Source organism: Syzygium oleosum, unplaced genomic scaffold, assembly GCF_021117445.2.
Source record: "Syzygium oleosum isolate NSW1041296 unplaced genomic scaffold, Sole_v2.1 Sole_v2.10, whole genome shotgun sequence".
Lineage (NCBI taxonomy): Eukaryota > Viridiplantae > Streptophyta > Magnoliopsida > Myrtales > Myrtaceae > Syzygium > Syzygium oleosum.
This window is the reverse complement of record NW_026607494.1, coordinates 8,755,325-8,779,450: the sequence shown is the minus strand read 5'-3', so window position 1 is coordinate 8,779,450 and position 24,126 is coordinate 8,755,325. Positions and strand designations below refer to the sequence as shown.

General features: G+C 41.3%; 1 protein-coding gene and 1 pseudogene across 1 annotated transcript; both read left to right on the top strand.

Moving 5' to 3' along the window:
• The first annotated feature begins 7,318 nt into the window (after nt 1-7,318).
• On the top strand, nt 7,319-8,056 carry LOC130139206 (uncharacterized). Its single transcript, XM_056315686.1, has 2 exons — nt 7,319-7,615; nt 7,861-8,056. The coding sequence occupies exons 1-2, from the start codon at nt 7,360-7,362 to the stop codon at nt 7,950-7,952; spliced, it is 348 nt and encodes a 115-aa protein (XP_056171661.1). The 5' UTR covers nt 7,319-7,359; the 3' UTR covers nt 7,953-8,056.
• Nucleotides 8,057-15,982: 7,926 nt separating this feature from the next.
• LOC130139174 (uncharacterized) lies at nt 15,983-16,779 on the top strand (annotated as a pseudogene).
• Nucleotides 16,780-24,126: the final 7,347 nt, after the last annotated feature.

Genomic DNA, 24,126 nt, shown 5'->3' with positions numbered 1-24,126 from the left:
AATTCGGTTTTATTAAGGTGCGTTGATTTAATCGAGGCTGTTCATTTGATGCTAGAAGTACATGAGGGAGTATGTGGTCCGCACATGAATGGTCATATGCTGGCAAGGAAGATAATGAGGATGGGTTATTACTGGCTCACTCTAGAAAGTGATTGCATTCAGCATGTCCGAAGTTGTCACAAATGTCAGATCCATGGTGACAAGATTAAAACTCCTCCGAATGAATTGCATCAAATGTCTGAACCATGGCCATTTTCTATGTGGGGCATTGATATGATTGGCCCAATTAATCCTAAAGCGTCAAATGGGCATCGGTTTATCCTGGTCGCTATCGATTACTTTTCGAAGTGGATCGAAGCTATGTCCTATACGACAGTGACGGCCCGGATTGTGGTGAAGTTCATTCGTCGAGACATCATTGCTCGATATGGTGCACCTGAGACTATAATTACTGACAATGGGTCGAATCTAAATAATAAATTGATGGATGATCTGTTCAAGGAGTTCAAGATCAAGCATTTGAATTCCTCTCCATATCGTCCATAGATGAACGGAGCGGTCGAAGCAGCCAACAAAAATATCAAGAAAATTTTGGCTAAAACAGCTGAGAACTATCGTGATTGGCATGAGAGATTACCTTTTGCACTTATGGCATATCGAACTTCTATCCGGACATCTACAGGGCCAACTCCATGTTCTCTCGTGTACGGTATGGAAGCAGTTCTACCTGTTGAGGTTGAAATTCCTTCGTTGCGTATTCTTTCACAGGTACAATTGTTAGAAGCAGATTGGATCCAGCAAAGGTTGGACCAGTTGAACATGATCGATGAGATAAGGCTTAAAGCTCTATATCATGGCCAGTGCTACCAACAACGAGTTGCTAAATCTTTCAACAAGAAAGTCAAGCCTCGACATTTTCAGGTAGGTGACCTTGTCCTGCGGAAGTTATTGCCGATAGTTCCTCTTGCAGAAGGAAAATTCGCCCCAAATTATGGCGGCCCGTACATTGTGAAGAAAGTCCTTCCAGGAGGGGCTTTGATTTTGGCCGAGATGGATGGTCGTGTTTTTCCAAATCCAGCTTAATTCGATTACGTGAAGAAGTATTACACTTGATTTGTACTCATTCGACTTTGTTTCTATCAAGTCTCAAATTGAGTTTCATGAATCAATTGATTTTCTTGTTATGTTACTAAGTTTTGTTTGAGGAAGGCTTTTGATTTGGCAATCTGTTTCTATCCTAATGAAGTGATCATATTGCATGAGAGACTTCAAGATGACGAAAGGCAAGACATTTCCATACACGTTCTGAATAATAATCCCTAGTGCGAGTTGAGTGAAAATTCCGTGCTGGCAAGGTAAAGGATTATCTCACGAAAAGTATGATGACCAAAATGATGAGAGGCATTCATTTCCTCTATCTAAACACTACAGGTTATCATTTGCTTAAACCCCTTTGAACGGAGTTTCATTTCCTACCCCTGTCAGGAACAACCCCATACCGGGGCAATTTCTTAGAAAGTTCAAAATGGTTAGAATTTTCTTGCTTTCACTTGCATCAATCTTCAAGTATATTTATTGCATGCAAGTTCTGTGTTAGCTCGAGTGCCTTAGATATGACGAAGAGCATTTCTTTCTATATCCCTACACATTATACCCTTTGCATACCCAATTTGAGCGGTGAATTCATTTCAACCCGATTGGTGATCATTCTGGTGATAAACAAATGAAATCATCTCAAAGCAAGTTCAAGGTGACTTGAGGCAAATGGGAGCTAGAAAGAAAATTCATCAGAAAGGACACAAAAGGACTCCATTAAATCGAAGTTCTCTCTCTCAGAAAAAACTCTCGAAAAAAAAAGGGAGAAGAGAGAGAAAGAAAGGCTTCAGCAAGAACTGAGTCGATATGCAAGATTTTTCTTCAAGGAAAAGACCGTTTGAAGGTTCATTTGTGGAGCAATGGTACCAGTAGCATAATTGGATGATCACCAATCTCCATATTCATAATACCCCCCTTTGATGAAATAAGCCATTCATTTCAAGCCTACCCGAACCTACGTTACAACCCTTACCGAAGTCTCTTCAGCATAGGGCACTTGAGTTAATATAGAGTTTCAAATGCTTATAAATGTTGCTCGAAGAAGTGCGAGCAAGATTTTTCTATCTCATTTTTGCAGCATTCCTGACTTGTAAACCCGGAGCAGCTGGTGATATCAATTCTTTCAATAGCCTCGACTCGAAGATTCCCTTTTGCTAAGCCATTGACCAAACCCATGTTTTAGTCCTTATAAAGACCTCTCAGATTGGTCAAGTCATACTGATTTTGAGAATATCCGAACCCTTGTCAAGCACGATGAAGAGAGTTTGAGTGATTCTTATACCCGCATCAAAGGTCGGGTCAAAAGCCTTTCATTGAGAGTGAGTAGAAAGTCCTTTCTGATTAAAGGTCTCTCATTTAATGTGATCAAATTGTCAAAATGACGAAATGGTTGTTCTTATTGATAAATTCCCCAGTGAAGCTTGGTAATGTAAGCAGATTCATGAATTATGTTTTCTCTGCCCTTGTGCATGTGTTGTTTTAACCTTTTTTCAGGTAAAAACAAGTGCAATGCAATTGGCTTTGCCATTTTTATAACACAAGAAGAAATCAGGTACGTCTACTAATTATTCTTCATTGTTTCTCTTTTCCCAGAATGTGAGACATGATCTCTTTCATATGTTCTCCAAGTGGAACAGGTGACATATCATTTGGTGTTGCCAAGTGGAGTACGCGGCACACCGCACTTTATGTTCGCCCAGTAGGATAGGCGGCATAATATCTCATTTGGTGTTGCCAAGTGGAGTACGCGGCACACCCCATTTTATGTTCGCCCAATAGGACAGGCAGCATAATATCTCATTTGGTGTTTCTAAGTGGAGTACGCGGCACACCCCATTTCATGTTTGCCCAGTAGTACAGGCAGCATAATTTCTCATTTGGTGTTGCAAAGTGGAGTACGCGGCACACCCCATTTCATGTTCATCCAATGGAAGAGGTGACATGATCCTTTTAGTGATTGCCCAGTGGTTTGGGCAACACATCCCATTCTTTCTTTATATCATGCGCTATTTCGCATCTGTAGGAAACTACAAGTAACAGATAGGCAATCCAGTACCTCGAGAATCTTACTTCCAGTGGACCAGAAGTTTGGAGATCGAGGGAAGTCAAAGCATTATAAAGCTTTCCCTCGCTTGGACGCTTTTTGTGCGATCCGTATGTAAGGCTCTTTCACCGCTCTACACGAAGTGAGAAGCCTTAGCATACGTTCTTTATTGTTTGCATATCATGCATCATTGCATTAAAAAAAATCATTCATCATTTTGCATAGTTTAAATTTAGGTCTCAGTCTTTGAGCAAAACCTCTGCGAGCCTCCACTCAAAGAGGGGCAGCTGTTGACACCTAAATTTCGGCGCATCATTTAGTGGTTAATTGCATAGAAAATTACGGATTAAAATTTAACCCCTGAACAAAAATATTACAAATCGCATAGCATAAAGTTTAGGTTCATATAGATTAACTGCATTTCACATCGGATCGGCGGTGGTAAGCGAGCTTAAAATTCATCACGTAAATCGAGCTCGGGCACCGAACGAGACTCGGCTCACTCGGAAAGCATGGGCCGAAAATCACACACAAAAGGGCTTGGTTGTCTTAATTTGAGCTTAAATTAGCCCATTATGCTTAATTAAAGAAAAGCCCAAATTAATTCAGCCCACTTAGAATTAAATTAAACCCTAAACCTAAGCCAATTAGGACTAGAAAGCCCAGCTAATTGACCTAGGTTTACATTATAAATATATGTTTATGTCTCATAATCAAAGGGGGGAGCCTCTCATAATTTTTCAGATCGGATTTTTAGAGAGACATACGAGAGAATTTTGAGAAAAGTGAGAGAGAGACAGAAGGAGACCGCCCGCCGCGCCGCACCACCGCCCGCCGCACTACGCCGGAGAGCTGCTCCGCCCCTCAGCCACTGCACGCCTGCCGCGCCACCGCCCGCCTGCGAAGCCTCCGTCCTCTCCCGCCGCGCGCTGCTACACCCGCTGCGTGCCACCGCCGTGCACCGCTGCCTCCTGCGGCGCGCTGCCGTCTCCCGCCGTGTGCCACCTCCGCTGCACCCCTGCAGCTGCCTCGTCGCACACCACCGCCGCGCTGGTGCCACCGCCGCCTGGACATCCCTGCTGCGCCCACCTGTGTCGCCGCTGCTCGCTGCCACACACCGCCGGAGAGCCGCCCCGCACCGCCGCCGCTGCCTGTGAAGCTTCGCACCGCCGCCGCGCCCGTAGCCGCTCGCACCGCCGTTAGCCCACCGCTCGTGGCCGCCGCTGGGCTCGGGCCGCACAACCGCCGGAGAGTTGCCCGTCCCCGCCTGTTGGCCGCTGCCCGGAGACGCCCGCCGCGCCGCCGTTCCCGTCGTGTCACCGTCGCTAGCAACCACTATTCCTGACGTCACGCCGCCGCTCCCGACGCACCGCCAATCCGCAATCCCGATCCGCTTCAGATTCAAATTAGGAAAGAAATCTGCAGATCAGGTAATTATTATATCCCGATTTGATTCGAATATTTGGTTGCCTAATTTGTGCTTATTGATATCTAATTTTGCATATTTGGATAATAAGCATTATTCCAATTAGGATTTTATTTCCTTTTTTTGAAATCTTGGATATCTATTACTTTTCAAATTTGGATAGAATTTAGAATTTTCAAAATCTTTTGAATATATCCAAGATATTTGAGATATCTAAATTTTTTCAAGATGTGACCGATTAGGAAAATTTCCTAATCCGCAACCGCACACGTGGGAATAAATCTATCTATCAGGCTTTAGATAGAGTTATTTCCATAGCGGGTATTTCGAATTTTAGGATCGATCTGTCAGGCTTCAGATCGAAACTTAATTCGAAAGATTTAACGGTTATATTTTTTTTTACTTGATTTTAATTTCGAATTTTGATAAAAAAAATGCCAAAAATATTACTCTAGAATAGGTTAATTTCTTGAGTTTAAAATTGCATGTTTAGATAATTGGCATTTTTAATTCCGAATTTCATTAAAAAAAATACAAAAAAATAATATGCCCGTCATTAGAAATAGGTCACGTCGTCGCATGAGATATAGTTTGCATGTTAGGTTGCATTAATCGTATGTCAATTTTTTTACACGCCATTACATATAGGTTAGATTTCATTTAAATAAATAAAAAAAAATCAAAAAAGAAAATTTCTGCACCTTTGAACTCTAAGTCAGGATTTATCAAAATTGTCAAATTAAGTATTTTTCTTGAAATTGGTACCGAAAGGGCGTTAGGGAATCTAGCGTAACCAAGTCCCCGAATCCATAATTTCTGGTTCACAGAAATAAAATAGTACTCCCGCTATTTTATTTAGGTTTCTAATCAACCTACCTTAAATGATTAGTGGCGACTCCCATTGAAAATATTTGCATGCTCATAATTGGACCTAAGTTGCGAATTGGTAGAGTTTGGGAGAACTCGAGCTAGGTTAGTTAATTTAATTGATCTAGTAATCCATTAGCCTAAGATCGGAAAACCCGATTTTTTTAGGTCGCGACAATTAGTTACCGTATTGGTTGATGAACTATGATGAGCTATTTGTTGAGACTATCACTTGGCATTAATTCCAACCTCATCTCCATGCAAGAGTTTCTCTTCAAGCCACCCCCTCTCGCGGTGGAACTTTCACAGATCGAAGATGAAGTTTCCCTGACAGTCATTGATCATTTGTGTCCCAATCACTACTGGCTTTTGCCCTTGCGTATGTGGCTTATTACCATAGTTGAAGAGACAAGATCACATTGATTAGGGCAGTAATAGCAACCACCTATCCACTTACCCTATTTTCAGATCTGATATGCTACCTTGTCTGGCTCCTCACTTTGTATTAAATAATGAAAATTTACTTAATATAAGACTTTCACAGTGTGAATACAAAACAAAAAAAAATGATGCACCCCATTTCAAAATGCAACGATATTTTCTAGGCCTCTACCGATAAAGTCCTAGTTTTGTAAAATCAATTCAATTTAGTCCTTGATGCAAATTATATAGTGTTCAAAGGATAAGATGATGTGTCTAGGACTCAAAAGCAAAAAAGCCAAAAAAAAAAAACACCTTTCTCACTTAAGTGACTTCCTCAAGGAGCTCTCTTTGACTAGATGGTACAAATTTGCGAAAGACCGAAGATTCTGATTATTGATGGATGGACACATTCCAATGTGGAAACATGAAAAATTTTGTACTAACCTCCAGCCATCAATGAAGTTCGATTAAAACTAGATTTACAGAAACTTGAACGATCGGTGAATGGTACTTATAGCCAATTGCCCTCTCAATGTTGATAGTTTTTCTTTTTTATATACTAAGGAGTTTGGCTTAGACCTATTTATATTCCCATTCGCACCCCTTTGGATAACTTTTTCCATCAAGACAGTTATCTTAATATTGGGTGATCACCATAGTTATCACGCAACTTAACACGGATAATAAAACATCAACGAAATTGATGTGAGCAATAATAAATTGAATATAGGATCACAGTATCAATCGGTATGATAACACTAGAATCAAATAATTTGTCAAGGATTAAATTAAATTTATTTTAGAAAATTAGGACCCTTTGGAAAGAAACTTATTAATGAGATCAAATTTGACAAGTACCCGCATATAAAGAAATTCTCGCAATAGATAGCAACTCGTCACCTTTTTACAGGACCTGAAATTTGGTAAGAATTAGATGTCATATCAAGCATGTTCTCATAAATGAAAAGGATAGTATTTCTCCTCTTCTTACCGTATAGTCATATACTTATTCAATGACTTGAATGCATCTCTGAGTATTTATTGGTGGTAGACTTGTTCATCTTAATGCATCCTGCACTAGCTCACAAAGCTGTTAAGAATCATTGAGAGAGAGAGAGAGAGAGAGAGAGAGAGAGAGAGAGAGAGAGAGAGAGAGAGAGAGAGAGAGGTTACAAATAGTTTAAGTGGGAATAGCCATGGAGGTAACAGCATCCAAGAGAATGGGGTCGACGATGCTTGTGGCAGGTCTGAGACTGTGGTCATCCATCAATGTCGACGTGGCATCCGCATCGTGCAAGACGACCTGTCATATACTTATTCAATGACTTGAATGCATCTCTGAGTATTTATTGGTGGCAGACTTGTTCATCTTAATGCATCCTGCACTAGCTCACAAAGCTGTTAAGAATCATTGAGAGAGAGAGAGAGAGAGAGAGAGAGAGAGAGAGAGAGAGAGAGAGAGAGAGAGAGAGAGAGGTTACAAATAGTTTAAGTGGGAATAGCCATGGAGGTAACAGCATCCAAGAGAATGGGGTCGACGATGCTTGTGACAGCTCTGAGACTGTGGTCATCCATCAATGTCGACGTGGCATCCGCATCGTGCAAAACGACCTGTGCATTGTTGTGTGCTGGCGATCCCTTGCCATTTGTATGCATTCCCAAATGCCTCAAGAAATGCCCTAAAGTGTCTTTGACATCCCTGGCATCAGAGCATTGCGATGTTGGTTGTTTCTTATCTACTTGCCTTAACTACCATCTAGGTAATAATCTTTGTTTCGAGATCAAAAATATAACGTAACTTCTTGAGATCCCTAAAACCAAGAAAGTCATTGTATAATCTTGTTTCTTTATCAGTGTTTCATTATTATGTTTTAATTAGGAGAGGTTGGTTGCGTACTAAATCATTTCATTTCCTTGGACTTCAACATATGCTTTTGCTAAAAAATTCAATTTCAATTTTGATGTGACTTTTTAAATTTCTTGTTTCATATTTGAACTCATACAGACACCAAAAAAGCTAGACTGGACACGAAGAAGGTTGAAGCTTGTGCGGATTCATGCTCTCGGGGTTGCCAGAAGACCTATCCATTGCGCTAAAGTTTGAAAATTTTCCTTTTCAATAATTAAATCAAGACAATTGGGTTGTGTAATGCCTTTGTGGGTTCATACCACAACTAATAAATAGTGCCTTTTTAATTTTTTCCTTGGGCAAGAGTGATATACATATCTATGAATTTCAATTATGATAAATGAGTCTGCTCTCTATTATTCAAATTTAGATTATGAGATATAAATACAAAAGAGAAGGTAACCTTTGGAAAAAATCGATGTTGAATTTGTCACAAGTATGTCTTCACACAATCATATGAACGAATCAGAATTTTTCAGCAAGCGTTTATTAGGCACAAGTAAAAAGGTATCTTTCCTGTCACCACTTCATTTTGACGTATTTCTCCTCTTGCATCGTGATGCGATTGCGGGGGTGGGCAAGGTCGCTTTGAGTGATGTCAATGGAATAAGAGTGTTCTGGAATGTGTGTTGATGGATGAACGGATAGAAGTAGGATAAAATACGACCAGAATCAAGGTATATAGGACATGCCACTAACCAAGGATCTCGATCGGGATTGATGAAGTTTATCACCAAGGCCTATAAAAAATCACCATCCGTGAATACAGGACTTCATGATAGGAAAAGCTCACATCAAGGCCTACAAAATATCACTAGCCGAGGATACAATATTTCTTTGGCTTACCACCAAGGAAGAATCCACTTTTCAAATTTACAGATGCCGAGATAGGAGTTATTCACTTTCCAAAGATATTCGCTCACATAGAGGAAAGTCTCATATATTCTTAATTTTCAAATTCCACTTCCGTATATTTGAGAATTCGCCTCGCTATATAGAGGGATTATTACATATGAAATAGCTTAAGCATTGGAGACATGGGAACTACCCAATATTAATAACATGGAACTTGAAAATACAATAAAGACCTAGTAACTAGAAAATGTATTAAAACACCTAGAGACCTAAACTTGGACTCTTGAATCCTACAACACACTTAAGACTCCTAAAACTAAGAGTAACTATAATTGATCAAATGTAAAATGATTGAACTTAGACTCTAAATTTGGTCGTCATCGTTGGGAGCCAAATAATCATCGTAGGAGATCACCAAACATTGATAGAATACCCTCCAGTCTTTAGGTAGTCAATAGAGAGTCTCGAAATCGACAATAAACTTGTGTATTGATATCTCGGTAGCCAATCCGTAATCGGTAATCTTGAAATCGACAACTTGTTAATTGAATCGATAACCCTCTTGAATAATAGACATCTCCAACTTGATCGGTCGACAAAGCCCGATGCTCCCGCATCACATCGGCCCAGATGATATTGCAGCTTCAGATCATGTAAGTTGGTTTTTACTGTTTTTTTTTTATTAGTCATCGTATCGAAGCATTCGAAATGTGAGTTGCGCGGTCATGTATCTCCATGTAAACACTCCGAAGAAAATCTTTCCGCTGGGCTTTCATTAAAGAGCAAAACGAAACCTCAATCCCTGAAGTAAATGATCAACGAAAAAGAGTGTTCTCCACCATCGCATGAGGAGTAGTGCTAGATGTAGACATATAGGGCAAAACTACTTTGTGTTCAAACGTAGAGATCACGCTATTCTTTAAGTATTTGGAATTTCTTTCAAGGTCGTGATTGCACTTGAAGTTCGTGTTCTTGTGTCCTCATGGTGTCGTGTCAACATTTGGTTTGACAACAACACGATACGTTTTATTAGTTTTGTCGTATCTCCATATATCAATTACGTGGTTCTCAAGTCACGGAATTTTTGGCGCAAAACATTTTCCAATGTATCTGAATGTGTTGTGCTATCCTAAGTGACGTGCTAAATCTGTTTAATCAAACATGTCTAAATGCATCCAAATGTCTAGTGTCGATACGTGTGATATGCTAACATATTTATCGGTACGTGTCTAAACGTGTCACAAATGTAGCGAAAAAACCAAATCCGTGAAACAACATGTTGATTCTTCGTATATAAATGGACTGACTCGCTCATGACACAAATACGCTTAAGCGCAATGGAAACACGATTCACTATGTCTTATGTAAAAGGGGTCATGCTGAAAATTGCCGGTCCTAGCCCAATAATTTAACAAAAAGTCATATGATTGCTAGCTTAACCATATAGCAAATGAAGGATGCATATTGACTATTTCCAGCAGAACATGGCAACTTTTCAAAGTCCCCTAACGGAATCGGATGGTCGTTAATAACGAGGGGCCTTCTCTGAACTATTCAAGCTAATGCATAAACAGCTGAGACTCTATCTAAAAGTTTAGTACGGGTTCTAGCAACATGTTCTTCAAAAAGTAGAGTTGAACTCAGATTCAAATGCAATGCTCAAGCTCAAATTGAGAGCTCGGGTTTAGAAAAATTTGGGATATGAGAGATTGATGTTGAAGTTGGGAATTGAATGCATCATGCCTCAGGGTCTTGATTCTGGGTTCATCCTTGCCATTTCGGCACAAATCGAGCTCACTGTGGCTTGCTTTTATAATTCAGGGGAACGAGTGTGGAGATCAATTACCGGAAGGCCCATTGAACACTTTGCAAGCTCCGTGAACCGGTTAAGTCCAATTCATACTTTTGGCTAGTGCATCAGCCCTGGTCCTGACCAATTTACACACAGTTGGTAGGATTTAAACAAGTGACCTCCAATTCTTAATCTGAAAATTCTCTAACGTTGGATATAACTGCACCAATGTTCAATTGATTGTAATTTAATAAGTGTTGAGATTAAACCCAATAAGATATGTTTGACTATTAAGGTCTCCTCAGCTATCATAATCAAACAATTCCAAGCAATGGCATGTGGTCGATGAAACTTGGGTTTGGGGAGGGTGATGTATAATATTTTGTCTAACTTTTCATAAATGCAGGAAAACCATATATTTAGGGAGGCACCACGGGTCCCTAACTTCAGCTGGTGATCTTACACTCAATCAAAGCTTATTAAAATCGAAAACGTATCATACAATTTAAACACTCAGCTCAATAGCACACACCTCCACTCATCCACAAAATTAAGAGCAAATCAAGCGAGCTAATCTCAAATAATTTGACCTTAATTAGTGAGCTAATCTCAAATAATTCCACACTAATTTTTAAATACGGTGGAGAAGACAAAAACAAGTTCAAGTCAACTAGAAATCTCTAACCACTGGAGTTTGCCCTAATAGCCACCCTTCCTACTTGGGAAGGGGGAGACGGGGAGTTCAATTCCCCACCTTCTCAGGGAGGGCTAGGAGTAGGAACATTTAGTTTAAGATGTAGGTTTCGATTCTCACGATTTGCAAAGAGACAAGGCAAAAGCCTGAAAGTGAGTTGAGAGTTTGAGTAGAACAGACAAAAAGAAAACTAGAAATCTCTAAATATTTAGTAATTTGGATAATCGTAGAGAACATTGTGGAGATATCGATGCTTGAATGCGTTCACCGGTAGAGTGGGACGACTTTTAGTCCCCAAATTTCAAATAAATAAATAAATCTACTTATTTATGTACTTATTTAATTCGAGGAAGAAAGAAATGAATAGTATTCACCGAAACTCTAACCAAACTCTTTTAGACTTTTATTCAGGTCAAACACACACACACTGTTCACTGGTCATATCACTCTTCCAAAGAAAATTGCTCAAAAAATTCTAAACCTATTGCACTTTTGCCAATTCAATCATAAATATTTTAATTTAATTTGCCAATTGAGTCATAAAAATTTTCACTTTTTGCTAATTGAGTCCGTCTAGCCAATTTTAGCTGGCAATTGCTGACATGGACAATCGTCCTACAAGATACAACCGGTGCTAATTTGGACAATTTTTAATCATATTTTAATATTATTTTGAATTTTCAAGTTTTTTCTTTTTTCCTTTTCTTTTTCTTTTTCTTTTTCTTTTTCTTTTTCTTCTTCCAAGTCCGACAAGGGTCACCGGGTGACCCTCACCGATCATAGGCGAGGGTCGGCGAGGGCTTCGAGGCCCTTGCCAAATCTGAGCGACGGCCGTGACCCTCACTCAGGACTAGCGAAGGCCACGCCGTCAATTAACATAAGCCTTTTTTTTTCTCTATAAATGCATATTGATACCATGAAGGTTGCAGCAGACTACAATAAAGTTGAAGCAAGTGAAGGTTCCTGTTCACATGATTTCCAAGTCTTATTCACCACCCTAGGGTTTTGGAAAATAGCTTGGTCAAATAAAGGGATAAGTGCACTAGAAGTCATAAAACTTGTTATAAAAGTGTAATTGCTAAAACTTTCAAAAAGTGCAATCAATTCCTAAAACTTGTCATGAAAGTGCATTTAAGTCATAAAACTTAAAAAAAATAAAATCGAGTCCTAAAACTTTCAAAAAGTGCAATTAAAACCTAAAACTTGTGTCAAGTTTTATGTTTTGATTGCAGACACAAGTTTTAGGTTTTGATTGTACTTTTTGAAAGTTTTAGGATTTAATTACACTTTTATGATAAATTTTAAGACTTCCAGTACACTTATCCATTTATTTAACTAAGCTATTTTCCAAAACCCTTGGGACGCAGCTAGCCAATCACCTCATGCTCCACTGGGGATGGCCACGAGTACCATCCTTAAAAAGGCATGCTAGGGAGCTCGCCCTAGTTCTACTATAAATGTTCGGGAAGAGGAGCAAAGGTGCTCTCCTGAGAACAGGTTAGGGACCAAATGGAACCGTCCCAGAGCACGAGCATGCTTCTTTGTTATTTAAATGGCAATAGAAGCATTAGTTACCGTATGCGTTGATGAACTGTGATGAACTATATATTGAGACTATCACTTAGTATTAATTCCAACTTCATCTCCATGCAAGACAAATCGAAAGATGAAGTTTCCATGACAGTCATTGATCATTTGTGTCCCAATCGCTACCGGCTCTTGCCCATATGATGCAGCTCGTATTCAAGACCAGCTCGTTTAGCTAAAAAGATCGGCTCGTATTCAAGATCGACAAACATCAAGAGTTTCATCAATAAGTGAAAAGCCTCATCTTTGACTTTGTCATAAAGATTTTGTCATTTCCCATGCATCGAAGCTTGCATCAAAACTCCTTGAGATGGTCACAAGCATTGGAAATATTGTGCATTTAATAATAGCTTCTAGTTTCTAGATTTGCTTTTAGTCTTTTTACTTTTCTTGTACTATAAAAACCATCAAGTTTATGTACGAAGATAGACTGAATTTGATTAATGAAATTTGCTTAGTGCAATTCTCTTGAACCTCGAAGAGTTGAAACCCCTTGAAAATCTAGAAGAGATTTCGCTCTGTCCTTGAAGAGTCGGAGCTTTTGAAGTCTGCATCCTTGAAGAGTTGCAGCCATCAATCTAAAATAATTGATGACATTTCAACTTCCTTGGAGGCCTAGAAGAGCAACCATTGAAGTTCCCATCCTTTTCAGCATCCTGACCAGTCACAACCGCCCACTTCCTTCTGAAATCGACAGCTCTACAGTGCTTATCTGAGAAAACTCAAAACATAAAAGTTATAGATCTAAGAGTCGTAATTATTTTAGATTTGGAATCAGGTCAATCCAATTTGTATCGACAAAGTTATGCCCATTTTCCTGAACTAGCGCAGAACTGAAATTTCTGCTCGATTTTGTGACGGAGTTTCCGTGTGTGCAAGTTACTCTCCCGATCCTATTGTTCAAGTAGTCGACTTTGGGCTACATCACCTTACCTATGTGGCTTATTACGGGAGAAGAACAGTAGAAGTGCCAAAACTTGTGTACGGTGCTCACTTTAGTGCCAAAAGTTTTCGTCGGCTCACTTAAGCGGCAAATCGGAGGAAAAACGATCACTTAAGTGCCAACGGCGAGATATTCCGGCCAAAATGTATACGTGGCATTTTTAATTAAATCTTGTAAATGACTTGGCAAATTTTTAAAAAAATAAAGTCCACGTGGACTTCAAAAACGACGTCGCATCGCCTACATGGCTTGGGAGAAGAATGCGACGTCGTTTCCCTCTTGATAATTGAACGACATGGACGAAGAAGACCAAATTAGGGCTCGTCTGGTCATCGTTCAAGAGAAGGAAGTTCCCGTTGCCGTCGCCGTCGCTGTACTTCGTCGCCGTCGTCGCCGTCCTCCCTCGCCGTCGTCGTCGTCGTCGGCTGCCGCTAGCGTGTCGTCTCTTACCCTCAGTCATTCAGGTTTGTCATATTCTCTCCATGGCTCCATTGGATGGCAAAATTAGGGCTCCGAGGGGACAATTAGGGCTTCGAGGGCTAAATTGTGGCTCCGAGAGCAAAACCAAGGCTTGGGGGGAGAGATAAACTAGGCATGACTATTTTGTCTGTAGGAATTGCGAAATAGTGATTGTGGGACCTCAAGTTCTCATTGTGAAGGCAAAAGTAAGGCTCGGTGCCAGCTGTGTTGCTTCGTTTGTACTATACGACATCGACTGAGGTTATTTTACTTCGTTTGACTGAGTCTAACGAGACAATTAGAGCAACTTGTTGGCTTTTGTGCGTTGTGGTCCCAAAAGCTGATTATTTTGTTTACTTTCGGTGCAGCATGGGCATAGGGGACAATGTTGTCGGCATCATTGTTTGCTATGGTGGGGAATTTATCGTTGGCACCGAGGAATGGGAATATGGTGGTGGAAATGAAGGTACTATTTTTTTGGATGTAAGGAGGCCATCATATATTGAATTCATGAGGGACATAGTGCATTATTTACGATGCAAAGTAGATAAATTGCATTATTGTGTTCATGGGAAGGGCTTGAAGGACGGATTGAGATTTTTGCATGATGATAATGGTGTCAAGGACATTATTTACCATTATCTTCATGGTGAGGAAGCTAAAGTCTATTTTGAGTATTACAGTGACTCTGAAGATGATGAAGGTGATGAGAGCACTGAAATAGGAGAAGTAGGACAATGTACTCAGGTTGGGGACGAAAGGCAACAGCTGAGGCCGGAGACACTGGCAAGTCATATAGAGAGAGTTGAGCAAACGGGAAGATGTCCCCAAGTTTCTAGTGAAGACATACCTGATGAAGAATTGACCGAATTAAATTGGGAATTTGCTCAATCTAGTGAATCGGATGATGAAGTTTTGGGGAATGTAAATTTCCTAAGTGATGACGATGATGATGAAGAACTTGCAGAATCAAGGCAAAAGGAGAGAGACTTTCTGAGAAATAAATTTGCTTCATTGAGAGAATCGCATGAACCACAACCAGTGAATAGCCACCAAGAAGCTCCAGTTGATGGTAATCAGACTGAATATGAACAGAGTGGCGGTGAAGATGAGAGTGCTAGATCCGAGAACGAGCTTGAAGATGATGAAGTACCTGTCCGTAGAAGGAAAAGTAAGTATCCTTCCTATGATCCGACTGCTGCATGTTCTGTTTTGTCTGTAGGAATGAAATTTGACAATGCGAAACTGTTTAAAGAAGCTATTGTCAAGAATTCCATTGCTGAACAAAGGAGTGTCGAATTTATTAGAAATACGAAAAAAATTGTGAGAGCTAAGTGTTCACAACCAAATTGTTCATGAAAGATCTATGGTGCACTAAGTAGGAAAAGCGGGTCATTCCAGATTAGATCATTGCAGGAGGAACATACTTGTTCCATTATTTTTTTAGAATAAAAGGGTAACAAGTGTATGGTTGTCGAAGCACTTCTTCAATACTATCAAAGTGATGCCCGAGATTAAGAGTCCTCAGTTAAAGCAGTTGGTGAAGGAGCAGGTAGGGGTTAATGTATCGAGGAATCAGTGCAAAAGAGCCAAGCAGAAGGTGATGAGTACACTGATGGGTCGGTACAAGGAAGAATATGGCCAGGTTTGGGAGTATGCTTGCGAATGTATGCTTCAAAACCCATCTAGTAGAATATATGTAGAGGTTATTGAGAGGCCATTGCCTGATTGTGGGACTAAGTTCGATAGGTTTTATGTTTGCTTTGATGCATGCAAACGGGGATTTTTGGTTGGTTGTAGAAAAATTGTAGGATTGGATGGATGTTTCTTGAAGGGTTTATGCAATGGAGAGTTGTTAGCTGCTGTTGGGAGAGATGCCAATAACCAAATGTTTCCAATAGCTTGGGCTGTTGTCAAAGTAGAGACCAAGGACACTTGGTCCTGGTTTCTAAAAAATATAATGGCTGACCTTGAGATAACCAATGGGGAAGGTTGGGCATTCATGAGCGACTAACAAAAGGTAATGCCATTTAAAACTGTTGACTTTTTAATATTAATCACATATTTGATCTTACAAGTATTTTTTGGTTTGAATTATTGTAGGGACTTGTTCCTGCATTAGCTGAGTTGATGCCATATGTTGAACATAGAATGTGTGCAAGGCACATATATGTAAACTGGGCAAAGAATTATAAAGGGGATAAGCTGCAAAAGCAATTTTGGCATATAGCAAAGAGCACAAACATGGCTGATTTTAGAATAGCCAAGCAGGAGTTGTTTCGGTTGTCAAATGAAGGTTTTCAAGCATTGTTCGAAACAGAACCTAAGCATTGGTGCAGGGCCTTTTTCAGCGAAGAGTTCAAGTGCGATATCATTGACAACAACCTCAGCGAAGCTTTCAATGGCAGAGTACTAGAGGCTAGGTGCAAACCCATCATCAGCATGCTTGAAGACATACGAGTTATGGTCATGACTCGGCTCCAGAGACAAATAGATGAGTCTACAAAGTGGACTAGACAATGTGGTCCCAGGATTGCAAAGAGATTGGATGAGAACACAGCTGCTAGTAGGTTCTGTCATCCAATTTGGAATGGAGATGATGGATATGAGATCATGAACAATGCTGATAAGTATGTCGTCCAGCTAACTGGAATTCCTTGTGCACATGCCATTTGTGCCATCTAGTTGAAGCAACTAAACCCAGAGGATTACTTAGATGATTGGTACAAGAAAAGCACATATGTTGCTTCATACCAATTCATGATGCAGCCTATCAGAAGTAGCAAATTCTGGGAGCCAACAAACCATGAAGCCCTTACACCTTTGCCACTAAAGAAGAAAATTGGAAGGCCAAAAAAGAAATGAAAAATGCAGAAGGGAGAGATTTCAACTCAGAGGATGAGCAGGACTGGTGTAAAGATGACGTGCTCCTATTGCCAAAAGGAAGGGCACAATAAAAAGGGTTGTGCATTGAAGAAACAACATCAACAACAACAACAGCCATATGTAGGGGCTGATACAGGGCCAGCCCAAGGGCTAAATGAAGGGACTGCTGTAGAGCCAGGTGTAGGAGCTGATGCAGGGCCAGCTGGAGGGCCAGCTGAAAGGGCTAATGCAGGGCCAGTTGAATGGCGAGCCGGAGGGCCAGCTCAAGGGCAAACTGCAGGGTCAGCGCAAGCGCCAACTGAAGGGCCAGCCCAAGGGCCAACCACTGAGTCGACTGTTGAACAGTCGAGGAGAAAATATTGTTAAAAAATATGTCTCGAGTTTGAGCCCGAAGCGAAAATCTGAATATTCCGAATTGGATATTTTGCGGATCTCCGAAACCGAGCAAAAAGGAAATATCTGAATTTACTTTCCTAACGCACGTTGGAGTCAATATTCTCAAACTAGAAATATTGGACTTCGACTGGGATCAACACATGTCAGACAAAGAAGGAAATAAAATTTCTTCTGGAGTCAGCTAAGGCAACGAAATAGGAAAGTTCGGCTAGACTTGTTTCCTTATCCAAATTCGGTGTTGACTTCTTTGACCGAGACGATTATCCACATCCCTTGGCGGTGAATTATATATAAAGTGGTGGGTTGCTCCGAGAAGTTACAGAAGAGAAGTATTGAAGCGCCGCGGTTGACGTCGAGTGCTTGGCGTGGGTTTATCTCCCTGGGATTTTGTTCGTGGAATTACACCAAGAGCTCAAGTGTTCGTAGCGATTAAATCTTATGTTAAGATTAGTGTACAATTCTTTTGCGAGATTGAGAGATTATTTCGTGAGGAATTGTGGGGCTAAACACTGTGTGAGTTATTGGGTGTAATTGGGCTTGGGAAATACTTAGAGTGTTTGAGTGACTCGGGTGTGGTTGTAATCTCCGTTGTATCGCTTGATCTATAGTGGAATTCCGTGCTGCTCTCCCCGTGGACGTAGGTCACTACGACCAAACCACGTAAATCTGGTGTCCAATTTATTTTCTTATTCTGTCAATTTTATTGTTCGATCGCTTGGCTTCCGCAACAATTGGTATCAGAGCCTGGCTTGGCTGAGTTGAAGCGAATCGATGGCGATAGAAGAAGGAAAAGTGAGAATCAACAGATTTGATGGGAAAGATTTTGGTTTCTGGAAGATGCAGATTGAGGATAATCTATATCAGATGAAACTGCACTTGCCCTTGTCTGGGGAAAAGCCAGAGACGATGAAGCAAGCTGATTGGGAATTGCTGGATAGACGAGCTTTGGGTGTTATTCGGCTGACGTTGGCACGTAACGTCGCGTTTAACATCGTGAATGAGAAGACTACTGCGGGTTTGATGAAAGCCTTGTCGGACATATACGAGAAGCCCTCTGCGATCAACAAGGTCTATTTGATGCGACGTCTGTTTAATTTGAAGATGAGCGAAGGTGCATCAGTTGCAAATCATATCAATGAATTCAATGTGATCGTTAGTCAATTGAGTTCAGTTGATATTGACTTTGAAGATGAGGTACGTGCTTTGATTCTATTATCCTCATTGCCTGATAGTTGGAGTACTACTGTTACTGCTGTTAGTAATTCCTCTAGGTCGACAAGTTTGACGTTTGATGGTGTTCGAGATTTAATTTTGAGTGAAGACATCCGTAGAAGAGAATCTGGCGAACATGTATCTGCTGCTTTAGTAGGTGAAAATAGAGGAAGAACTGGTATACATATTAGCAGGAGTAGTACGAACTCGAATAGACGAAGTCAGTCTAAGACTGGTGGTATTGTTTGTTGGAGTTGTGGCAAGAGGGGGCATCTTAGAAGGGATTGCCTTAAGCTGAAAAACGACAAGGGTAAGGAAATTAGAATTGATCTTGCGGATGATGTTGCAGCTATAGCTGATGGTAATTCGAATAATGCTGATTTTGTCTTGTCTGTCACTGATAATTCGTCGTTTGGCGGATGGATTATGGATTCTGGTTGTTCTTTTCACGCTACACCAAACAGGAACTGGTTTACTACTTATCAGTGCACGGATAGTAGTAAAGTGCAGTTGGGGAACAATTCTGAATGCGATGTTATTGGTGTTGGTGATGTTAGAATTAGAATGCATGATGGTATCGTGTGGACATTGACTGGAGTGAGGCATGTTCCAGAGTTGAAGAAAAATTTGATTTCCTTGAGTGCCCTGGATTCAGCTGGGTGTCGATATTATTCAGAAGGTGGAGTTCTAAAAGTTCTTCGAGGTGCCATAGTGATAATGAAAGGAATCAAGCATAGTGGCCTGTATGAGCTTCAAGGTGAGACAGTGACGGAATTTGCTGCGGAGACGTCGGATGCATCAGTTCGAGAGTCTGAATTGTGGCATATGCGTTTGGGGCACATTAGCGAGAGAAGCCTAAAGGTTCTAAGTGAAAGAAATTTGCTTTGTGGTTATGTAGCTAACGAACTGAATGTATGCAGGTGCTGTGATATAGATCAATGGCGGAAAGTGCAGTTTAGTACGGTTGTCAAAGAAACCACGGAAATTGCAGAATTAATTCACTTAGATGTTCGCAGGTTGTCGCGATTTCCTTTGAAGAAGAGTGCCAGATTTATGCTAACAGTTGTTGATGACTATTCGAGGAAGACTTGGGTGTTTGTGCTAAGGTACAAGTTTGATGCTGTTGTCAGGATCAGGCAGTTGAAAGCTTTGATCAAAAAGGAGACTGGTAAAACGATCAAGCAGGTGCAGACTGATAGTAGTATGGAGTTTTGCTCAGAGCTATTAAATGAATTCTGCATTAAGGAAGGCATAGTGAGACATCGCACTAGTACCAATGAACCACAACATGTTGCAGAGTTGATGAGCAGAACATTACTAGAGACGGCCCATAAAATGCTCTCTAGTGCTGGTATGGCTAGGAGATTCTCGGCGGCGCGCTTAGTACGGCGAGCTACCGAAGAATAGATCCCCATCGATCGATAGAATGTCGGACTCCCGAAAAAGTGTGGTCAGGTAACGTTGCTGATTATTCTATTCTTAGAATATTTGGTTGCCCATGTTATGTTCGAGTTAATGATGGTAGGCTCGATGGAAGGGCAATGAAGTGCATGTTCCTAGGTTATGCACAAGGTGAACAGGGCTATCGGTTGTGGTGCCCAGAATTAAATTCACCTATTATCAGCAGAGAAGTTACGTTTGATGAGTCTCCAGTACTTCTGGCTAGGAGTGTTAATAGCAGTATTTATACGGATCTGAACGGTGTTCAGCTTGAGGTGGAGTTGCAACCAGAAACTCCTGAGGTAGCGGGTGCTAGTGAAATAATCGACACGGATGGTGCTTGTAGCGAGGTGGAACCTATTGAGCCAACAGTTGCTGTAACTGCTGATATTGACAAGGTGCGTATTCGATCTCCGAACAGATATGGATGCAATGATGGTTTTGCTTTATCTGCGATTGAGGAGGTTGTGTCGGAAAATCCTTGTGGAGCAGTTAAAGGTGCATATGGAGTTGGCATTCTGATGAGGTCCACGGCTATGGCGAAGTTCAAGCAAGGCTTGGACTTGAAAGACATCTATGGCGGTTGAGCCCATCGGGGGCTGTGGGAGAGTAGTAGAGAAATTCGGATTTTATCAAAGCGATTGTGACTTAGCTCAAACGTCGAGCCAAGGTGGAGATTGTTAAAAAATATGTCTCGAGTTTGAGCCCGAAGCGAAAATCTGAATATTCCGAATTGGATATTTTGCGGATCTCCGAAACCGAGCAAAAAGGAAATATCTGAATTTACTTTCCTAACGCACGTTGGAGTCAATATTCTCAAACTAGAAATATTGGACTTCGACTCGGGATCAACACATGTCGACAAAGAAGGAAATAAAATTTCTTCTCGAGTCGCTAAGGCAACGAAATAGGAAAGTTCGGCTAGACTTGTTTCCTTATCCAAATTCGGTGTTGACTTCTTTGACCGAGACGATTATCCACATCCCTTGGCAGTGAATTATATATAAAGTGGTGGGTTGCTCCGAGAAGTTACAGAAGAGAAGTATTGAAGCGCCGCGGTTGACGTCGAATGCTTGGCGTGGGTTTATCTCCCTGGGATTTTGTTCGTGGAATTACACCAAGAGCTCAAGTGTTCGTAGCGATTAAATCTTATGTTAAGATTAGTGTACAATTCTTTTGCGAGATTGAGAGATTATTTCGTGAGGAATTGTGGGGCTAAACACTGTGTGAGTTATTGGGTGTAATTGGGCTTGGGAAATACTTAGAGTGTTTGAGTGACTCGGGTGTGGTTGTAATCTCCGTTGTATCGCTTGATCTATAGTGGAATTCCGTGCTGCTCTCCCCGTGGACGTAGGTCACTACAACCGAACCACGTAAATCTGGTGTCCGATTTATTTTCTTATTCTGTCAATTTTATTGTTCGATCGCTTGGCTTCCGCAACAAATATCCTGTAAGTTGTACAATTGGTGTTTGTGTTATTTTTTGGGCTGAAGTTTAACACTGATATGTCTTTATTAGGTGAGAAGAAGACCAACTGCAAAAGTTGCCGAGAGTGAGGCGCCACTGCGAACAAGAGGGGCTCTCGGGAAAAGGCTAAGACAATATGGTTATGGCCTTTTTACAGACGAGCGCACCGAAATGACTATTTTGAATGTAAGTTTTGTAGGACTCCTGCATTTAATTTATTTATGGTATTTCCTTTTTATTGACAGTATCGTTACGTTGTTGTAGCCTGGTAGAAGTTCGGAAGTGCTTATCTCTCAAGATGGCCCAACTCAAGAGTCAACGGCTTCACCGAAAATAGGAACCCAAGTGGCAAGAAGAAAGACAAGGGGGACGGCGCCAAAGACCATTGCCCCAAAAAAGAAGACAGCAGGTGCAACTCCAAAATAGCCACCAACAAGGAACCCAACACCAGTTGCATCTCAACCAAATGATCCTAGCACCAACATTGACCCTACTCAGAGCTCTCATCAAATGACACTGTCTATAAAGAAAATGGCAGCTACTAAGAAGAAGGTACATGGGACAAGAAGGCCAGTTGAAGAATCGGGCCAGATAGTTAGAAAGAGTGCAAGGATCATGAATCAAGTCAAACATCTATTTTCAGGAAAAGGAACTGGGGGGGTTGTTCACATTAACTAATGGGAGGGTGCTAAATATGGTAGTTTTTGTTTTTTGCTGGGAGGTTGTGCATATTGACTCGTGGAATTGACATTGTACTGCGTTCAGTCAGTTTAATGTTTTTGTTTGGTGGGAAGCCATTCCCTGGATGTGGATGTTGTAGTTGGTTATTCATATTGACCACATGTAAAAACTAAGTTTAATGTCAATGGACCGATATTTATTTTGTCTATGCTTTTGAAATTTTCATATTTTGTTTTTGGTTGTGCTAGTTGTGCTACTAGTGTGCTAGTTCTGCTGGATGTTCTAGTTGTGCTAGTTGTGCTTGGCTGGTGCAGTGGTGGTGTTGGTGGTGCAGTGGTGGTAGTGGTGCAGTGATGGTTTTGCTGGTGCAGCGGTGGTGGTGCAGTGGTGGTGGTGGCAGTGGTGTTGGTGTTGCTGTGGTTGTGGTGGTGCTGCAGTGGTGGTGGTGCTGTGGTTGTGGTGGTGCTGCAGTGGTGGTGGTAGTGGTGCAGTGATGGTGGTGGTGGTGGTGGTGGTGGTGCAGTGGTGGTGGTGGTGGTGGTGTTGGTGTTGCTGTGGTTGAGGTGGTGCTGCAGTGGTGGCGGTGCTGTGGTTGTGGTGGTGCTGCAGTGGTGGTGGTAGTGGTGCAGTGATGGTCATGGTACTGTGGTTGTGGTGGTGGTGCAGTGGTGGTAGTGGTGCAGTGGTGGTGGTAGTGGTGCAGTGATGGTGTTGCTGGTGCAGTGGTGGTGGTGGTGCGGTGGTTGTGGTGGTGCTGCAGTGGTGGTGATGTTGCTTGGCTCGTATAGGTGGTGGTGGTGCTGTGGTTGTGGTGGTGCAGCGGTGGTGGTGTTGCTTGGCTGGTAGTGGTAGTGGTGGTGGTGGTGCTGTGGCTGTGTTGGTGTACTAGTGATGCTGGTGGTGCACTAGTGATGGTGGTGGCGCATTGGTGGTGCAGTGGTGATGGTGGTGGCGCATTGGTGGTGCAGTGGTGATGGTGGTACTTGGTGGCTGGTGCAGGGCTTGCACCAGAAGTTATATATGCTGGTGCGAGGTGCAAGCAGCTGGTGCGCTAGCACACCAGCTATGTGATTGTTGCTGGTGCAGTATCGGTGAAACAAACATATCAACAACTAGCACTTAAGTGCTCACTTTTGAACAATAACTGGCACTTAAGTGATCAGTTTTCACCACGATTGGCACTTAAGTGATCAGTTTTAGAAAAACTTGGCACTTAAACAATCGTTATTTACAACGTATGACACTGATATAAGGACTTCTGAACTTGGTACCACTCCTTCATTTGACAAGCGTTTGCGGCAACAACTGCGCAAAAAACCAAAGATCCCATTACCAAGAAATAATGCGCAAACAATTACCAAAGAATACCAAGAAACCATTGCACCAATCCAAACATCTCAAGCAAAACTAAGCAAATTAGAATTGAGAATACACAACTAAGCAAGAGATCTTGTCAATGGTCACAACCAATGAATTTCAACCTTCCATTTCCACCATAGATTGCAGCAAACTTTTGTTCCATACAAAAATAGGCTAATACAACTATACTTACAAATTACCCAATACAAGTACATATTCCACTCATCTTCAACTATGGTAGACTGAGAAACTTCTTCTCATCACTCACTTTACATTTGAGCATAAAATAGGATACACAACATAACAACAACACAATCAATGCTCGATAACACTTCCTTTCAATTTTCATTCTTGAAACTTCCTTCTTCAAATGATTGGCCAGAGATGCTAACGCCTTCATTTCAGCTTGCATTGAGTCCACATCCTCCAATTCATCCATTAATGTAGGTGGGCGTTGATGGCGTCCTTCAAGTAGCTCCAAGATCACCTTTGTCGCTCGATCGGAGAATTTCGCATCAACCCATTTGAAATATTTGCACTTCGAGCTTTCTCTATACCTGGCGCAACCATTAAATCTTCTTCCGAGATTC

Bases quoted from the DNA above. Each gene is read 5' to 3' on its own strand.
- LOC130139206 (XM_056315686.1), top strand. From the start codon at position 7,360: ATGGAGGTAACAGCATCCAAGAGAATGGGGTCGACGATGCTTGTGACA. The intron at 7,616-7,860 runs GTAATAATCTTT...GAACTCATACAG, and splicing joins TTGCCTTAACTACCATCTAG to ACACCAAAAAAGCTAGACTG.